Source organism: Tursiops truncatus, chromosome 3 (assembly GCF_011762595.2).
Source record: "Tursiops truncatus isolate mTurTru1 chromosome 3, mTurTru1.mat.Y, whole genome shotgun sequence".
Taxonomy (NCBI): domain Eukaryota; kingdom Metazoa; phylum Chordata; class Mammalia; order Artiodactyla; family Delphinidae; genus Tursiops; species Tursiops truncatus.
The window spans coordinates 126582710-126601447 of NC_047036.1; the positions used below are offsets into that span (position 1 = coordinate 126582710).

Consider the following 18738-nt stretch of genomic DNA (forward strand, 5'->3'; position numbering starts at 1 on the left):
GACAACATTGGAATAAATCATCTAGAGCTGATGATTCTTATAGAACAATTTTTTAGAAAAGATTTAACTTTTTATACACATCATGTAAGTCTGAATTTAATTTTCAATGTAAATATACACAATGGCATTTTATTGTTTTCTCAAACATTTCCTGTAACTTGCAGAGGTCATATAAAAAAACAAAAAATGGCTTCAAGATTTATATACAATTCAAACATTTGTTTATATATTATAAAATATTCAGTTACAAGGGAAAAATGATTTTAAAATTGTCTGCCTTGTTAATGGCTAGTTATCCGAAGCTTCATGTGAGAATAATGTTTTTTGTTGACTAACAATCTTTAATTCCTGTATCTAAGTTTGTGGAGATTTGCTTTGCAATGCTGTAGAAGTTTTCAAAACCAGAGATTCTAAATCCTTTAAAGAATTTTAATAAGAAGTGAGTATGGTTTATTGCAAAAAAAAAAAAAAGATTACACACGTAAACAAGAACCACTTAAAAATAAATAAATAAATAAACAGAAGGAGCACCTTTGCGCAGGCGTCACAAATCATGAACTAGTTCAAAACACAGTCTACAATGGAGAGTGAGGCAAGAGGGGCAGCATAACACAGTGGTCAAGAGCGTAGATTCTGGCATCAGAATAGTTGGGTTTGAATTATGATTTCTGATGAATGGAAACTAAGTTACTCTTTGTTTCTGTTTTGCTTTATTTTTGGTATCTTGATTTTCTTTTAGGTATAAAGGAAAGGAATTAAAGACAATTTTTGTTTGTTTTCTTTTGACCATGGAAAGTGTGTGCTGACTTTCAAAGCAGCTTTCTGGTTTTAAAATGTTGATATCAGCCTTTCTATAAAGATGCTCTCTTATTCGGTCTGGTGAAAAGATTCTGAGAGGAGGGTGTGATGACAATAGCATGCATTGGTAAAGAGATAGGCCATGATGGATGTGCTGCCTATTACCAACAAGATGATGAAGCTCCTCGTGGTGAGAAAGAAGTGCAGTCCATTAGGAGACTGGAAATGACCCCAGAAAACCATCTCAAGGATTACCTGAGATCCCCCACAGCTCCAGATTTGCAAAACTAGCTCCTGGACAGTAACAATGATTTCCTAGAGAATTTTGTAAATTTTCAGTCTCCTCACCAAGTCAGAAATACAGTATTTCTCTATCACAGAAATGTATCAAAACCTCTGTAGTCCAGTTAGAGCACAAGCCATTAAAATGTAGAATCCCTAACATCCTCTTTTTTCTACCCACAAAATTCTCTTTCTAAGTCACATTTGCAGATGAACCCTTGACATATTTTCTCACGTTGATCATTTTTTTAAAGTTTTTTTTAATGGCCAATTTTAAAGTCTTTTATTGAATTCGTTACAATATTGCTTCTGTTTTATGTTTTTTGGCCATGAGGCATGTGGGATCTTAAGCTTTTGCACAGCAAAGGATACCATAAACAAGACAAAAAGACAACCCTCAGAATGGGAGAAAATATTTGCAAATGAAGCAACTGACAAAGGATTAATCTCCAAAATATACAAGCAGGTCATGCAGCTCAGTATCAAAAAAACAAACAACCCAATCCAAAAATGGGTGGAAGACCTAAATAGACACTTCTCCAAAGTAGATATACAGATTACCAACAAACACATGAAAAGATGCTCAACATCACTAATCATTAGAGAAATGAACATCAAAACCATAATGAGGTATCACCTCACACTGGTCAGAATGGCCATCATCAAGAAATCTAAAAACAATAAATGTTGGAGAGGGTGTGGAGACAAGGGAACCCTCCTGCACTGTTGGTGGGAATGTAAATTGATACAGCCACTATGGAAAACAGTATGGAGGTTCCTTAAAAAACTAAAAATGGAACTACCATATGATCCCACTACTGGGCATATACCCAGAGAAAACCATAATTCAAAAAGAGACATGTACCACAATGTTCACTGCAGCACTATTTACAATAGCCAGGACATGGAAGCAACCTAAATGTACATCAACAAATGAATGGAGGAAGAAAATGTGATACATATATACAATGGAATATTACTCAGCCATAAAACGGAAAGAAACTGAGTTACTTGTAATGAGGTGGATGGACATAGAGTCTGTCATACAGAGTGAAGTAAGTCAGAAAGAGAAAAACAAATACCATATGCTAACACACACATATGGAATCAAGAAAAACAAAACAAAACTGGTACCGATGAACCTAGTGGCAGGGCAGGAATAAAGATGCAGACGTAGAGAATGGACTTGAGGACACAGGGGAGGAAGGGGAAGCTGGGACGAAGCGAGAGAGTAGCATTGACATATATACACTACCAAATGTAAAATGGATGACTAGTGGGAAGCTGTTGCATAGTACAGGGAGATCAACTTGTTGCTTTGTGACAACCTAGAGGGGTGGGATAGGGAGGGTGGGAGGGAAGCACAAGAGGGAGGGGATATAGGGATATATGTATACATATAGCTGATCCACTTTGTTGTACAGCAGAAACTAACACAACACTGTAAAGCAATTATATTCCAATAAATAAATAAATAAATATATATATATATATAAAAGAAGGGGAAGTTGAGCTTTCACAGATCTTCCGACTATATCTCCTTGAATACTTATCCTGTTGGCATTTTTAGCTTATTAATGTAACTATTTTTAATTTGGTTGAATTTTTATAGCCATTGAAATGGAAAAATATTAAAGCTAAGGAATAACATAAGAACAGACTTTGTTCATCTATTGTTTTTACTGTTTTAATAATATTAGTGTTGAAAATTTGAAGTTTGTTTAAGCATACTATAAGCAAAATAATTTAGTAATTCTGCTAACGTGGTTGGGGAACATTATTTTCAGTGTAAGATGAAATACTAGTAAAATATTAAGGATTTTATGAAAAGTATGAATGGAACAGTACAGACTCACAATTTAAAACAGTATGTTCTGATCCCTTTCCAAGTCCACTGAAGGTGGTCTAAACTTAATGACTGGGGTAGTATAACTAGGCATTTTCTTAACACTGTATTTAGAAGAATAGATGTTATTATAATGAACTCTATCAGCTTTTAATGTCATGTTTTGTGGGGTTTTTGTCTTTGAAAAATCTTCGCATAATGAAAGTCACAATTACTTTGTTTTCTTCTAGAACTTTATAGTTTTCACGTTTACATTTATGCGCATGACCTTTTTCATGTTGATTTTTAGATATAGTATGAGTATGAGCTAGGAATCAAGAGTTTTTTGTATTGCTTTGTTTTCGCATATGGATTTCCAAATGTTCCAGCATTGTTTGTTGAAGACTACCTTCTGTCCATTAAGTTACCTTGACAACTTTGCTAAAAGTCTGTTATTCATATGTGTGGTTTGACTTCTATATTGTTTCATTGACCTGTCTATTCTTATGCCAATACTATATACTTGATTACTCTAGCTTTATAATAAGCCTTGAAATCAGGTAATATGGGTCTTCTTCTTTCTTTCCAAAGATGTCTTGTTTATTCTAGGTCTTTTGCATTTCCGTGTGTACATTTTTGAATCAGATTGTCGAATTCTACACAAATGTCTGCTGAGTTTTTTGTGGGTGATTGCAATAAATATATAGATCAATTTGAGGAAAATTGATATCTTAACAGTCAATATTGAATCTTTCTATCTGTAAATACAGTATATCTCCTCACTTTTTTAGATATTTTGTGAAACCCATTTATCAGGTCTAGTAGATTTTTTTGTAGTCTTTGAAATCTTCTGTGTAGAAGACCATGTTATCTGCAAATAAAGACAATTTTATTTTCCTTTCCTGACTGTATGCTCCACCACCCCCCCACTCCACTCCACCCCCCACCTTATTTTGTTTTCCCTACTGCACTGGCTAAGATCACCAGTACAATATTCACTAGGAAGAGCAGAACAGACATCTTTAACATTTCCCAATCTTGGGGCACACATTTAGTCTTTCACCATCAAATATGCTAACTTTAGAAGTTCTATAGATGTCCTTCAACAATTTGAGGAAGCTGCCCTTTATTCCTAGTTGCTGAGTTTTTATTCTAAATTGATGTGGAATTTTTGTCAAATAATTTTCCCCCATCTATAGAAATGACCATATAGTTATTCTTTTTAGGCTATTGGTATGTTGAATTATACCAAAATTTTTTTGTACATTGGACCAAACTTGCATTCTTGAATTAAACTCTATTTAGCCATGATGTACTTTTTTTTTCAAAATATTTCTAGACTTGATTTGCAAATAGTCTGTTAAGGATGGTTGTGGCTATGTTCAGGAGAAATACTGGTCACTAATTTTTTTTTTCTTGTAATGTCTGTCTGGCTTTAGCATCAGGATAATGGTAGACTCATAAAATATGTCAGGGATCCTTCCTCTTCTCTTTTCTGGAATAGATATTGTAGAATTGGCTTTTTTCTTTTTAATTTAGTTGTATTCAAATCTTTTCAATAACTTTTAAGTATCTTTAGAATCTGAATATGCCTACTGCTTCTTTTTCTTGCCTCATTGCACTGGCTAGCTCCTCTAGTAACAAGCTGGAAAAAAAAAAAAAGCTGGTGAAATGTTAAACCAGGAGGTGCTAAATCTGAAATGAGATTTTTATAGAAACCCATTATCAGATCAATGAGGCTGCATAGGAGCTGTAACAGTGGAAGGATCAAATGGGAAGTCTATGAGGTGGGAACTGTGAATCTTTGTTAAACCTATATAAGGTCCATACCTGTCACTATATAAAACCCCCTCTTCACTAAATTTCTCTATATTCCCAATATGATCCCTTGTCCTTCTCATGTCTCCATAAGAGCCAGTTAGGACATCTTCTATGAGGAACCCTCAGAGTAGCTCAACCCATGAGGTGTACTCTTAGGCCTTCTATCCCAGATCTGAATGGCCAGTTATATCTGATGACAGTGCTATCAACTCAGTGTTAATAATGAGACCAGAAATTTGCCCACACAGGTTCCCACATCCCTCTCCATCAGGTATGCCCTCTCCCCTGCAGAGATTCTCACCCAGTTTCATAATAGATAGTTCAGCCATGCAGGAAGGGGATAAGGTGGGCATGAAATGTGAAGGAATCAAGTAGGAGCTAAGGGAAGAACAATGTGAACATGGGCAAACCATGTTTTACCATATAGACACCCTCATCCTTGCCAGGTATGCTCTCCTGCAGAGCAGCTCCAGCAGGAGTCCTCATTTTAAGTCGCTCATGCAGGAATATGTGGGACCACAGGAAATTTTAGAGGTATTAAGTTCTCAAATCTATGGCAGGCATGAATTCTTACCCCAAGAGTTTTCCTTTGTTAGGTGTCCTCAGTTCCGGGGAGAACAGTTGCAGCTGCAGGACAGGGGTCATAAAGGAACTAAAGTGACATTAGACAGGGTCTTTATGTGCAAACACAACGGCTTATATAAATGTATGTAAAAAATAATAAAAGTATAATAAAATCTCACTTTAACATACCAGGAATCAAGACTACCATGGTCAAAGACAGTTAAATCAATCAGTCATAGGAATGGGGTACATAAGCAGAGTATCCGGATTGCAAAGCAAGTTCAGATGTATCATATTACTCTTAGCATCCTGTTATAGGACAATAGAAAGATGAAAAGAACTAACATTAACTGAAAGTGTGCTCTACACCGTACATTTATTTACCAATAAGAAAAAATATTCAGATGGGTAAAGTAGGCTTGCCTGAAGTCACACAATCTTTTGAGTAGTTGAGCCAGGATTAAAACCCACACCATCTGGTTCAGTACCAAAGTCTTTCCACTATACCAAATTCCCAGTAAGAGAGAGTAAAGAGGAGATTTGGTCAAGAAGCATCAATTTCAAGGTCCAGGGTCCTTCCAGAGATACAGATCAACTTATATGCTTGAGATGGGAAAATGTACAATTATCACCTTTACTGAATCTGATCAACCTATCTTTCCATCTTTGTATAAGAATTTTACATGTATATTTAGGGATCATGTTAAGCAACCCCCCACCCTTTTTTTTTTTTTTTTTGACTGCTCTGCACAGCTTGCAGGATCTTAGTTCCCTGACCAGGGATTGAACCTGGGCCACAGCAGTGAAAGCACCAAGTCCTCCACCAAGGAACTCCCAAGCCCCTCCTTATTAATACAGTTTCTAGGAATTGATTTTTTTAACTCAAGTTTTCTTCATGTCCTTTATAGGGAATTACTGTACATGGCCAAAATAATGGCAAGCTAATATTAGCAATTTCACAATGTGTTTATTGTTATGGTATAATAAGGAATATGTAATTTGACAATATTCTATATACATAATTTGTTCTACTGACCATTCAGTTCATGACTTTAAAAGCTTTACATGCCATGGTGAAATGTCCTTCATTTATGTAATTATTTCCCATCATCTTTGCTGAGTTAGGTATCACCACACTACAGACATGAATTCTCTTGTAAAATTTTCTCTATAAAGATGTTGTCCACAAATTTATCAAATTAATCACGTTTCTGTTGTTTATTAAGGCTTGAGCTAATACTGAAAGCTTGTCTGTGTTTTTAGTTTATTATGATTTTACCACTGCTGTGAATTCTCTGATGTACAGTGAGTTGTGATTTCTGGATGAAGGCTTTCCCACATACAGCACACTGATAAGGTCTTTCCCCTGTATGAATTCTCTGATGTAAAACAAGGTCTGATTTCTGAGAAAATGCCTTTCCACATTCAGCACATATATAAGGTTTCTCTCCTGTATGAATCCGCTGATGTCCTGGGAGGTGAGACTTTTGAGAGAAGGCTTTTCCACATTCAGTACAAACATAAGGTTTTTCTCCTGTGTGAATCCTCTGATGTCCAATGAGATGTGATTTCTGACAGAAGGCTTTTCCACATTCACTGCATTTATAGGGCTTTTCTCCAGTATGCGTTCTCTGATGTATAATGAGCTGTGACTTCCGGGAGAAGGTCTTCCCACATGCAGTACATTCGTAAGGTTTCTCCCCAGTATGAATTAACTGGTGTGTAATGAGTTCTGTCTTCCTGCTGAAGGCTTCCTCACATTGAGCACATTTGTAGGGTTTCTCTCCAGTGTGAATCCTTTTATGTATGATGAGGTGGGACTTCTCACAGAAGGCTTTTCCACATTCAGTACACTCATAGGGCTTCTCTCCAGTATGAGCTCTATGATGTATAATCAGCTGTGACTTCTGGGAGAAGGCCTTACCACACTCTCTACATTCATAAGGTTTTTCTCCAGTGTGAATTCTCTGATGTATAATGAGGGGTGATTTCTGGGAGAAGGCTTTTCCACAGTCACTACATTCATATGGTTTTTCCCCAGTATGAACTCTTTGATGGATAATGAGGGATGATTTTTGAGAGAAGGCTTTTCCACATTCAGAACATTCATAAGGTTTCTCCCCAGTATGAATTCTTTGATGTACAATAAGGTGAAACTTCTCACTGAAAGCTTTCCCACATGCACCACAATTGTATGGTTTCTTCCCAGTATGAATTCGTTGATGTACAATGAGCTGTGACTTCTTAGCAAAGGCTTTTCCACATGTAATACATACACAGGTTTTCTCCTTAGTTTCAACATTCTGATACTGAATAAGGGATTGTTTCTTGCTGAAAATGTTTCCACACTCATTATCATCACAGGCAATTACTCGATTGTGAATTTTCTCAAGATCAGGATTGGACACACCATGGATGGATGATTTTCCACATGCAAAACTCTCATCAGGGTTTTTTCCTGAATTGCTCTTATTACAACTAGGTAGGTCAATACTAGATTTCAAGTCATTTTTAAATGTATCACAGTTATGAGGTCTTTGTCTTGAAGTATCTGACCCTATGCATTCTTGAAATATTTTGCCCAATGCATTATATTTGTGGTCTGACTCCACAGTCATTGTTTTGTTGTTGATGACTGTTACTTGCCTGAAAAGTCTGTTTTTCTGACATCTCTGTAGGTGGCCATCACCTTGACAGACTTTTAATATGGAGTAAAATGAACCATCCTTTGTGACTCCTTTCAGTATCTTATTATGGAAGGAAACAGACCCCAAAATACATGATTGGGTGTTGTCAAGGTTACTTTTCCTGTCTAAAGGAAAGAAAGATAAAATAAAACAGTCATAAAGAATAATTAATAGAATGCAGAGGAGTATAAAAAATGACTGATCCAATGAAGGTGATGAACTCAAAACAGGGATGAGACAGGCCATTTCATAAGACAGACAGCAAATAGTATGATGAGGGAAATGGTTAGACAAGGATGTTAAAGCGAAATATTTATGGAAAAACTATACCTAAAGGAGATAGAAAACTATCTGAGTTATTATCACTCTAATCTTGGATTACTCTTCTAGAGTCTTCCCATTTCTCCTGCTTTCTGAAGGGAAATGCTTTTCACCTTTCAAATGCGTTTATTTTATAATTTGCTATATATACTTGACTAGTATTATCCTGCCACCACTAGCCAAAGAAACAAGGTCTCTTCTGTATTCAAAATACTTTAACTCTCCTCAGTCTACTTTCTTAAATAACGACTAATACAAACAATAGAAAAACCCAAAATCCTGCTGTGGATTCAGTATCAGATTCACACCAAGAATCCAAGCTTGAATTCCACAGTTCCCCATAAATTCTTTCTCTACATTATCAAATAAAACTAGCAAAGTTCTCCCAGAAAAGCCATATTTCCCTAACTTCAAGGTTTTGTTCATATACTCTTCATGCCCACCCCCCATCAACAGTTTGTCTTCACCTTCCTCTCTCAGCATCATCAATACTCAATATATCTTTCAAAGCAGCTACAGCTGCATGCTCTGAAAAATGCTTTTTCAAATTCTGTTTCGTTTCTTTAGACTCTAATTTTCTCTGAACTTTTAAAAACAGTAGCAGTATTTGACATTTAATTCTGTAATGCAACCTGTGTTCTTAGAAGGAATTTGCCTTCTATTGCCTATTAAGCCTTTTCATAAAATGCATTAAATATATATTAAATATATTAAACAAATATATATTTAATACATAATATATACACATACAATCAATAAGAAATAGCTATCCCCTATAAAGGTTCACAGTTATTTAATTGATTAATTATTTGTTGAATGCCTACTAAATTCTCAGCATAGGAACAAAGAATAAGAGAATTCACTAAGGAGAGAAACATAAGCCTCAGGCATCAATCAATTAAAAAAAAACCTGATATTTCACTTCCCTTGTCGCCCATCTGCCTGATCTTCATATGGATAGATCCAATTTGGTATGTCTCTCTTTATGATCCATGGATCTTCTCCTTGTTCCAACTTGGAGATGACATCTGGTTTGGAAACTGGATGCCCTATTAAATGGAAATCAGAGGAAATGGGATAGACTGCACAGAAGGCAAAAGAGAAGGTGCAGTTTAAGGAGGTCTACAATGAAGTAGTACATTTGGCCCTCAGCAAATTACCTCCATTGGGGAAGGTACGAAGATCATAAAAGTCATTATATATGTCAGGAACCACCTAACCGCAGAGACTGATAAGGAAAGGCACTTGATTGGACAAGTCTGAGTTATACAGGGAAGTCATCCTTACCCATTGAGACCAGGTGGCTGTAGTTCTCCAGCATCACATCCCTGTACAGGGTCTTCTGAGCAGGGTCCAGCTGCTGCCACTCCTCCTGGGTGAAATCCACAGCCACATCCTTGAATGATACTAACCCCTGTAACAGTATATTCTTGTTAATCTAAAGTGATCATTCTTATCATCTCTAATATAGTATGCAAAACTATACCTACATCTAGTTTTGTATCAGAGTATTTGGGAGAACCAATGTAAAATCCTGCCTTTGGCAAGAAGACCCAGACAGTACAGGAAAACAGAAAAGGTAAATCATAAAATGCCTACCTAATACAAATGGTAATTTAAGGGCAGCATTAAAGCAGCTGAGAGGAATTTTGGAAAACAATTCAAGTATGTAATAATAAAGAAACAATTACTTAAATTTGATGGAATAATATACAGCTCTTTCAACATGTGGAAATACTTACATGAAAGAATAAATGAAGAAAAACAGCATAAGTTAATATGTACACACTGAATATAACTATGAAAATGTATCTCTGTGCACTAATAAATTAGAAAAGAAATAGCATTACATAAAGATATGAGTTTAATATAAAAAAAACACACAGCTGAGAGGAAGATGTATTATTCAATGAATAGTACTGAAACAACTGGACAGTTAACAGGAAAAGAATAATGTTGAAGCCATATGTTAAAGGATGAATTGTATACCCTGAAAATTCATAAGTTGAAGTCCTAACCCCTAGTACCTCAGAATGTGACCTTATTTGGAAATAGGGTTACTGCAGATGTAATTAGTTATATGAGGTTATTAGGGTGGACCCTAACCCAATATGACTGAGGTCCACATCAAAAGAAGAAATCTGAACAGAGAGAGACACACACACAGAGGGAAGACAGCATGAAGAGACATGAGGAGAAGATAGTTATCTACAAGCCAAAGAGAGAGACTTGGAACAGATCCTTCTCTCACAGCCCTCAGAAGGAACCAGTCTTGCTGATACCTTAAGTTTTGACTTCTAGTCTGCAGAACTGTGACACAAAAAATTTCTGTTGTTTAACCCACACAGTGTGTGGTATTCTGTTAGGGCAGCCCTAGCTGCCATAATAAAATACATCAATTATAACTAATACAATGATATCTTATGTCTTGGAAAAGAGAAAAATATATATTCTGGATGGAGTAAAAATTTAAACTCTAAAAATACCCAAAATTATATAACAACAAAACAAAACCTGGCTGGGAAGATTTTTATTAATAATTTTTTTAAATTAATGTATTTATTTTTGGCTGCATTGGGTCTTTGTTGCTGCACGCAGGCTTTCTCTAGTTACTGGGAGCAGGGGCTATTCTTCCTCGCGGTGCACAGGCTTCTCATCGCGGTGGCTTCTCTTGTTGTGGAGCATGCGCTCTAGGGGTCACAGACTTCAGCAGTTGTGGCACGTGGGCTCAGCAGTTGTGGCTCGCAGGCTCTAGGGCGCAGGCTCAGTAGTTGTGGCGCACGGGCTTAGGTGCTCCGCTGCATGTGGGATCTTCTTGGACCAGGGCTCGAACCCATGTCCCCTGCATTGGTAGGCATGTTCTTAACCACTGCACCACGAGGGAAGCCCTTTATTAATAATTATAGAGAAGGATTTTTAAAGTATAACACATAAAAAAGAGAAAAGCCGCATTTAGAGAATCAGAGAATGTCAGAGTTCTTGAAGATTCTAATCCAATCCCCTCATTTCATAGGAAAGAAATCTTAGCTTCTTCTAAATCTAACAGTTCTCCTATATATATGCAATAGCTAGGAATATAATGAAATACATCAATTATAACAGCAATATTGAAAAACACACTTAAGAAATATGCAGGAAACATTCACGAGAAAACTATAACAAATTATTGACATGACACTGAAATAAAGGACTTGGGTAACTGCAGAGCCAGAGGTGTTTCTGGAGGGTAAACTATTTTAATTATGCCACCATTATGTATGTTCATAATAGTTGTCACCTAATAGTGGAATCTGAGTGATTTTTATTATTTTAAACTACTTTTGAGGGTTTTGCCCTAATTATTCCATTATTATCAAATATTGCTTTCAGAATGAAAAAAAAATTAAATATCAACATTCCCCTGCTTAAAAGACTCCTTTGGGTCCATCCTTGCATATATAATTAGTCTCATCTCAATCATCTCAATGTTAAGGTTTCTCTCACCCCACATCAAGTCTCATATTCACACCATCAAGCTGCCAAGCATTCAGTTTGTTCCCATAACAACCCCTTTAGTTTTCCCACTTTACATATGAGAGAATTGAGGATTACACTGGTTAAGTCACTTCTTGCCAGAGGTTACACTGAATATATGACTGATTAACTGTCAGATTTAAAAGCGGGTGTCCTGACTCAGTAGCTGGGTTCTTGACCACTGTACTTATTCCACAATGCCTTCCTTGATACTGTAAACAAGACCTTTTATATTTTATTACCTTAATGCCGCCTTCAGACAAACTTGCCATGAGACACCCTCCGCTTTAGTTTTCTTCAAATTCTCAGCCTTTTCTACTTTTTCAAATGCTGTTTCCTATCCTCATCCTACTTCCTTCATGATCCAGAATTTAATAATCTTTTAAGACTCTTATCCTTGACTTATTTATAAAGCTGGCTGCTCCCCCTTATCGACTATAAAAGTCCCTTGCTCCCATGTCTATTATAGAGCTTTTATGTGTTAATGTTAGTTTCCACATCTGTTCACCCCATTTTTCTCTGCATTCTTCCCAAGAAAGAACCATGTGTAACTCTTGAGATATTTCACAGCCAGCCAGCACCTGTGACATATATTGACTACTCAAGAAATGTTTGCTAAAAAGGAATGAATGAAAATTATAGAGAATAAAATAAATTTCATGCTTAGTTAAGAACAGTTTTGTGCACTGTCAATAATATTCTTGTGATCTAAAGAACAGTAACATGAGGAAGATAAATGTAGAATGTAGAGGGAAACCATTCTGATAAGAAAATTAATAAACGTAATGCTGACATTCTAACTTTGCTTTATCAATGATACTAGAATGCTTTAATATACTAAATATGTATAAATTTTGTTAATTTTGAGTAAAATAGTGCATAATCAGTGGAAAATTGTACTTTCCAATCAGCTACAAGCAATTTTTACTGCTTGAGTGACTGGAAGAATGGAAGAGATGGAGGAAATGGAAGCGGAGTAGGTGTTAAGAGGGAGAAAAGAAAGATAGATACGTGTGAAAATGATGACTTCACTTCTGGACTGTATGGAAAAAATATAAATCTTTCTTCCTGAGCTAATAAGCAAGTTAATTAGCCATGATAGTTGGATTTATTGGGCCAATAAAAAATCCATTTTCATCTTTAAAGCAGCTCTAACAGAAATATAAAGCCAACCAGGTAAGTAATTTTAAATTTTCTAGTAGCAACATTCAAAAAATTATTTTCAATAATATATATTTATCCCAGTATATTCAAAATATCATTTCAACATGTAATCAATCTTTAAAAGTTATTAATGAATTTCTGCAATTATATCTTCAAAACCCACAATGTACTTTACACTCAAAGCACACTTCAATTCAGACTAGCCAATTTCAAGTGCTCAATAACCACATGAGGCTGATGGCTCTATATTGGACAGCACAGCTCCAAAGCTACTGAGACCCAAAAAGGAAAAAAAACCTGTCTTTTCACAATAGAACTCATTTGTTAAGCTTCACTGTAAAATATACATAAGAACTCCTAATGCAAAAGCTGATTCCAAGATTTGACAATAATAATGATGATATAATAATAATAGCTCATACTTAAATTTAAAACAAACCATCCCCAGTTACTGTTCTAAGTGTGGTTTTTACTCAATTTCCACAACAACCCTATGAGGATTACAATCTCCATTTTACAGATGAAGAAACAATTCCAGTCCACAGGGTATATTATGGATCTGCTAAAATAATAAAGGAGAATTCTATATACCAGCATAGGAAGATATTCAAAATGCATACAAAAATTTTTATACTGGACAGTAAAGTTAAAAATCAAGTTGCAAAACAGAATGTTTACTATAACATTATTTTTCCCCAAAAAAGGAACAAGAAAGTAAGAGACACCCCTGGCACTGGTACTATTACACATGTACGCTCCATCACAAGGTTAGAAACAAATGGTTAATACTGATAATCTCAGGAGGAGGGGAGTTTAAGTTAAAAGGTCCCTCAGTGTTTAAATTTTTATCTTTTTATATAGTTAAAGATTTTTATACCGTATATATAGTGAATATTGGCAGGGAGAAAAAATAACAGACTGTTAAAAACAGAAACACAGAGAAGGAACTAGCCCCAAGTTAGACAGTAACCCTACAAACTCTGAAACCATAGTAAAGGGTTCAGTGACCCTTGCTCTCCAAAGCTCTGCCAGACAATTATATTTCAAGAACTACTTTTTGAAAGAAATATGTATTTTGGAAGACCATTCAAAACGTATCCATCCTATATTATCTAGACTTTATCGATAGAGAAAGCTGGCTAATAGGAAGCCTCTATAATCAATCTGGTCCTCTAAAGAAGAGATCAACAAACTTTTTCAGTAAAGTATATATTTTCAGCATTGCAAGCCATATGGTGCCATTGTACTACAAAAAAAGCCATAGACAATATGTAAACAAATGGCATGGCTGTGTTGCCAATAAAACTTTATTTACAAAAACAGTTGGAGAACTGAATTTAAGCAATAGTTTGATGACTCCAGCTCTAAAGGATAAAGTTAAGGAGTTTGGCTATGACATTATGGTAACTTCCCTCTAAAAGAAATCATTCTGTGATACAGCTACAAGAAATTTATAATTACATTTACCACAGGAGTGTTGGTGAGAACACTGCACACTCCACCACCTAGAGAAAGACCCAAAAATGAAATCTTAGTCTTATATGGCAAGAAATAATTTCTTCCCATGGGAAATGTATCTGTCTACATATTACCTAGAAACTCTTTCTAGGTCTGGATCTTTATTTTGGCTGTCTTTCCCTGATCCTAATTTTAGCTATCTTCATTTTTCCATTTGATTGTATGAAGAACCAAAATAAGAAATTTAAGAAATTAAAAATTAAAGCAACTCACCTGGGACTTCATCATTTTCTGTTCTCTTCTAAAAAGGTAGATGCGTGAAAAGGCAAAATTGGTGATCAGAAGGATGTTTTTACAGATCAGATGCAGACTGCAGGTTCCACATTCACCAGTCTAGAAGCAACTACCACAGAAGTCAGGTAGATGTTAGGCCAACCTGTGGGAGAAGACTGTTCGGTCTTTATACAAAGATCAGCACGTATCATGTGAAGGAAGTCCTCTTGTGACTACATACTATGATCATACAGAACTTGGACAAGGTTTTTTAATTTAATTGTATAGATGTGAACATATGTTTCCTGTTGATTTATTAACAATTTATTTTCTCCACTATGAACCAGCAATTCCACTCTAATGTTTTCATAAGGCAATACACACACACACACACACACACACACACACACACACACACAAAGATGAAGCTCCCCGGCAATAAGAATGGGTAATGAGCAAATGAAAAACTGAGGAATGTATTCCCTTATTCCCCAGAAAGGAATCAGCAGCTGAATTCTAATAATCTCCCAAGAGCTCTCATATTTTTCTTCAACTCAGCAGACTTTCCTGCCAATCAATATTCATGGACCAAAATGTTAATTTTAAGATGTTTTCCGTTTAAATTTTTATTGCTGCTTTCAACAGTATGGTTGTCTGCATATAAAAATGGTGGTATGTTGGAACCACTGATACAACGGAATATACCCTAACGTAAGAAGGTACATACCTGGGAAATCCTTCTCAGTCCCAGAAGGAGTCAGGTAGGTAAGACTTAACTGGTTCAGAGGAAGTGGGTGCTCCCATGATAGAGAGACTGCTTTATATGGGGTATTCCAGGCTTTGTCAAAATAGATCTGGAAGGAAACAACCATGAGAAATAGTCATACTTATCTCTGGGCACCCAACGTGTGTTCAATAAATGTTTCTTGAATAAAATATAAAATGATTTCAATAAACTTAGAAAGAGGTAGGACGAAAATCACACTTTTCATAATAATCCTATCTTTTTTGATTTGTTTGGTCTTGTTTCAAAATGATCATTTTTATGCGGGGCACCAGACTAAGGGCATAATGGTTGAGAAGAGATTTGCCCTTTAAGGTTGCGTATGACCTGTGGAAATTTTAATGTATGTAAAAAACAGTAGGGCTGATCATCAAGATTCCCTGATCCCGTTACTGCTCCCTCCAAATCTCTGAATCCTCGGACCTAGCAATCACATACCCCACAGATCTGCCCCATGCCCACCACATCACTGACTGCCACATGGATGCCCTCATCATTTAGTCCACAGTCTCCCTCACCAATCACTGATTCCTCAGAGTCCCCTAAATCCCTGACCCAGTCATCACCAGTCAGTCCCCCTACACACCATTTCTGATCCCACAGACAACTCCGTCACTGACACACCGTTATCCAATTACTAACCTCACAGCTCACCCCATCCCTGACTCCCAAATAAGCCCAACCCTAATCCTACATACCTTCCCCACCAGTGACTTCATCAGTCTCCAATCACTGATACTCACGGACCCCTCCCGTCCCATTACCAATCCAAAAGACTCACTCCTCACCACACATGTCCGCCTTCTGACCTGCAGTTCCGTTATCAGATCTAGAAACGCCCGTCACGGCTTAACCCGGGACAGCTGTCACATCCATAGCGGCGAACTCTCCCGCTTCCTGTCTGGGTGAGCAAAGCACTGGGCTCCCGGGCCTGCGCTGTTCGGTACCGGGCAGCTTTGCCCACTCCGCACCCTGGGCGGCTTTGTTCAGGAGGCAATATGGCCGCTCCCATACGCTGTGTCTCAGTGGGAGCCGCCATCTTGAGAGGCCGGCCGGTTCCGTACAAGCAGAGGAATTCGGTTTATTCGGAGGCTGGGCTGTACCACCGCGGCAGCGAGGGTAGGGGGAAAAGATGACATAAAGGAGAATTATACAAACCAGTAACATGCAAAATTTTGCAGAGAGATTTTATAGGAGGACTGGGTAAGCAGTTTGAGTGAATGTCCTCTATTAGAAAGCTTCATTTGGTGGAAGAGGAAGAATTTGGAACAGTAAAATATTCTCATTGGAGACTTTACCTAAAAGTGTTTGTAAATGGCACAGCCCTCTACCGGGCGATTCTACTTGCTGAGAGGGGTGAAAACGTGGAATGGAGATTCCACTGTGGGAAAAAGGGGCCAGAATGATGGAAGAGTTCACTGAGGAGCAGAGAAAGAGGACACACAGAAATAATGAACTTTACGCTAAAAACGACTGTATGGAATTCTCTAGGGGAAACTACTACAACTGCAGTAACAAGTTGCAGAGGCCGACTGAAGAAAATAAAGTGAGAGGGAAGAGGAGATGAGAATCAGAGACTAGGAGAAAACAAGAATAATGGGGGAAGAAGCTTGTGGAGACAGACAGATGGGAAACTTAAGCGTGAAAAATGGAAGCACAGGAACAGAAGTGGGAAACCGGACACAACACAGGAGACTGAGACCGAGAAGGAGGAGACTAAAACAACAGAAGGAAAGAAAAGAGAGGAAGAGAGTGAGGAGGTTAGACTTCAGGGAAAAAAATAACTTGATTAAAAAAAAAAGAACCAACGAAACACTTCATAACTTTTACCTTACATCAAGCTTTTTTACTTAAAAAAAAAGGCATACTAACAAAGTGCTGGTTCCTGTACATAAATAGATACAATTTTGAATCATCATAGATTTCACAACAGCCATGATTTCTGGCTTGTGTGTAATTAAGTGAGCAGCAATTTTACATTAGCAGTTTTGTTTCCCATGTCAAATAAAAACATGTCTGGATTTAGATATGAAGACATTTTATTCAGAAAGATTACTGCAATAGGGAGAATGCACCAATCTCAGAAAGCTGCAACACCTCACAGAAATCAAACAGAATCAAACAAATCAAACAGAAAAAGGCTTTTCTTTAGTAGGGAGGTGTAAGAAGGGTTAGCAGGAACTTTAAGAGATGGAGGTGTGCAAGTGGCAAAACCAGGGTACTTTAACAGGAAATGTTTCTAGGGTCTTCGGATTCTGAGAGTAAGCTGCTGAGGGAGGATGTTGCGCATATCCTTACCCTTTAATGTATGTTTAAACTTGGGGGCAAGCCAAAATTTAGGAGTATGAGGGGAGGAAAAAGGCCTAAAATTTCGTCAAGACAAAGAAGAGGGTAAGAAATGGGCAACCAACAGCACTCCAATTTAAACTTCCACAGTTACATCAATCTTTATTGAACGTCTTGTGCGTAAGACACTGTAGTCACTCACTGTGTTATGCACTAAGGGTATAGTAATGATTAATTCAGAATCCTAAAGCAGTGATACCAGTGGAAGTTGATATGGGAAGGGATCAGATTGTGCAGAGCCATGTAGAAATTGTGAAAATGTTAGCTCTTTATCCTAAGCATGATGGGAAGCTGTCCTTATTTTAATATTTAATTTAAAAAGAAGGTAGAGAGGAGTCCTCTCCTATAATAAAAGAAATAAAAATTAAAGCCACAGTAATTTACTATTTCTCATCTATTACCTTGCTAAAAAAAAAAGTATTCTTAGTTTGGAAATACACAGTGTTAGTAGAGTCATGGGAACCTGGAATTCTCATATATTACTCATGGGACAGAAAAATGGTACAGCCCCTATATAGAAGATTCAGCAATAGTTAACAAAACTATATGTATTCATTATCTATTGCTGTGTAACGAATTACCTGAAATTTAGCAGTCTGAAACTGTATACATTGTTGTAGTTAACTGTTTCATAGTTTCTGTGATTGGAGAATGTGGGAATAGCTTAGCTGGGTGGTTCAGGTCTAGTCTGTCATGAGGTTGCAGTCAAGCTGTCAGCCAGGGCTGCAATTATTTCAAGGCTGAACTGGAGGAGGATATGCTTCTAAACTCGATCAAGTAGCTGATGACAAGCCTCAGAATTTCAATTTCCAAGCTCAGTTATTCACCATGGGGGAATTTCCTTCGGCTACTCTATTATCCTCATGACATGGTAGGGGTCTTCCCTCTCAAGCCTCCCTCTT

General features: G+C 36.9%; 1 protein-coding gene across 17 annotated transcripts in view; it reads right to left on the bottom strand.

The window, feature by feature from the left end:
- The window catches only part of LOC117307482 (uncharacterized), a 186029-nt gene that overhangs the window by 81682 nt on the left and 85609 nt on the right, over window positions 1–18738 (bottom strand). For 16 of the 17 annotated variants that reach the window (XM_073802719.1, XM_073802714.1, XM_073802708.1 and 13 more), the window contains exon 1: window positions 5301–9221. In XM_073802719.1, the coding sequence (XP_073658820.1) occupies window positions 6550–8223 (1674 nt within the window). In that variant the 5' untranslated portion in view covers window positions 8224–9221 and the 3' untranslated portion in view covers window positions 5301–6549. Of the gene's footprint in view, window positions 1–5300; window positions 9222–18738 lie in introns of those variants that run through there. The other variant, XM_073802722.1, reaches the window with a different exon arrangement.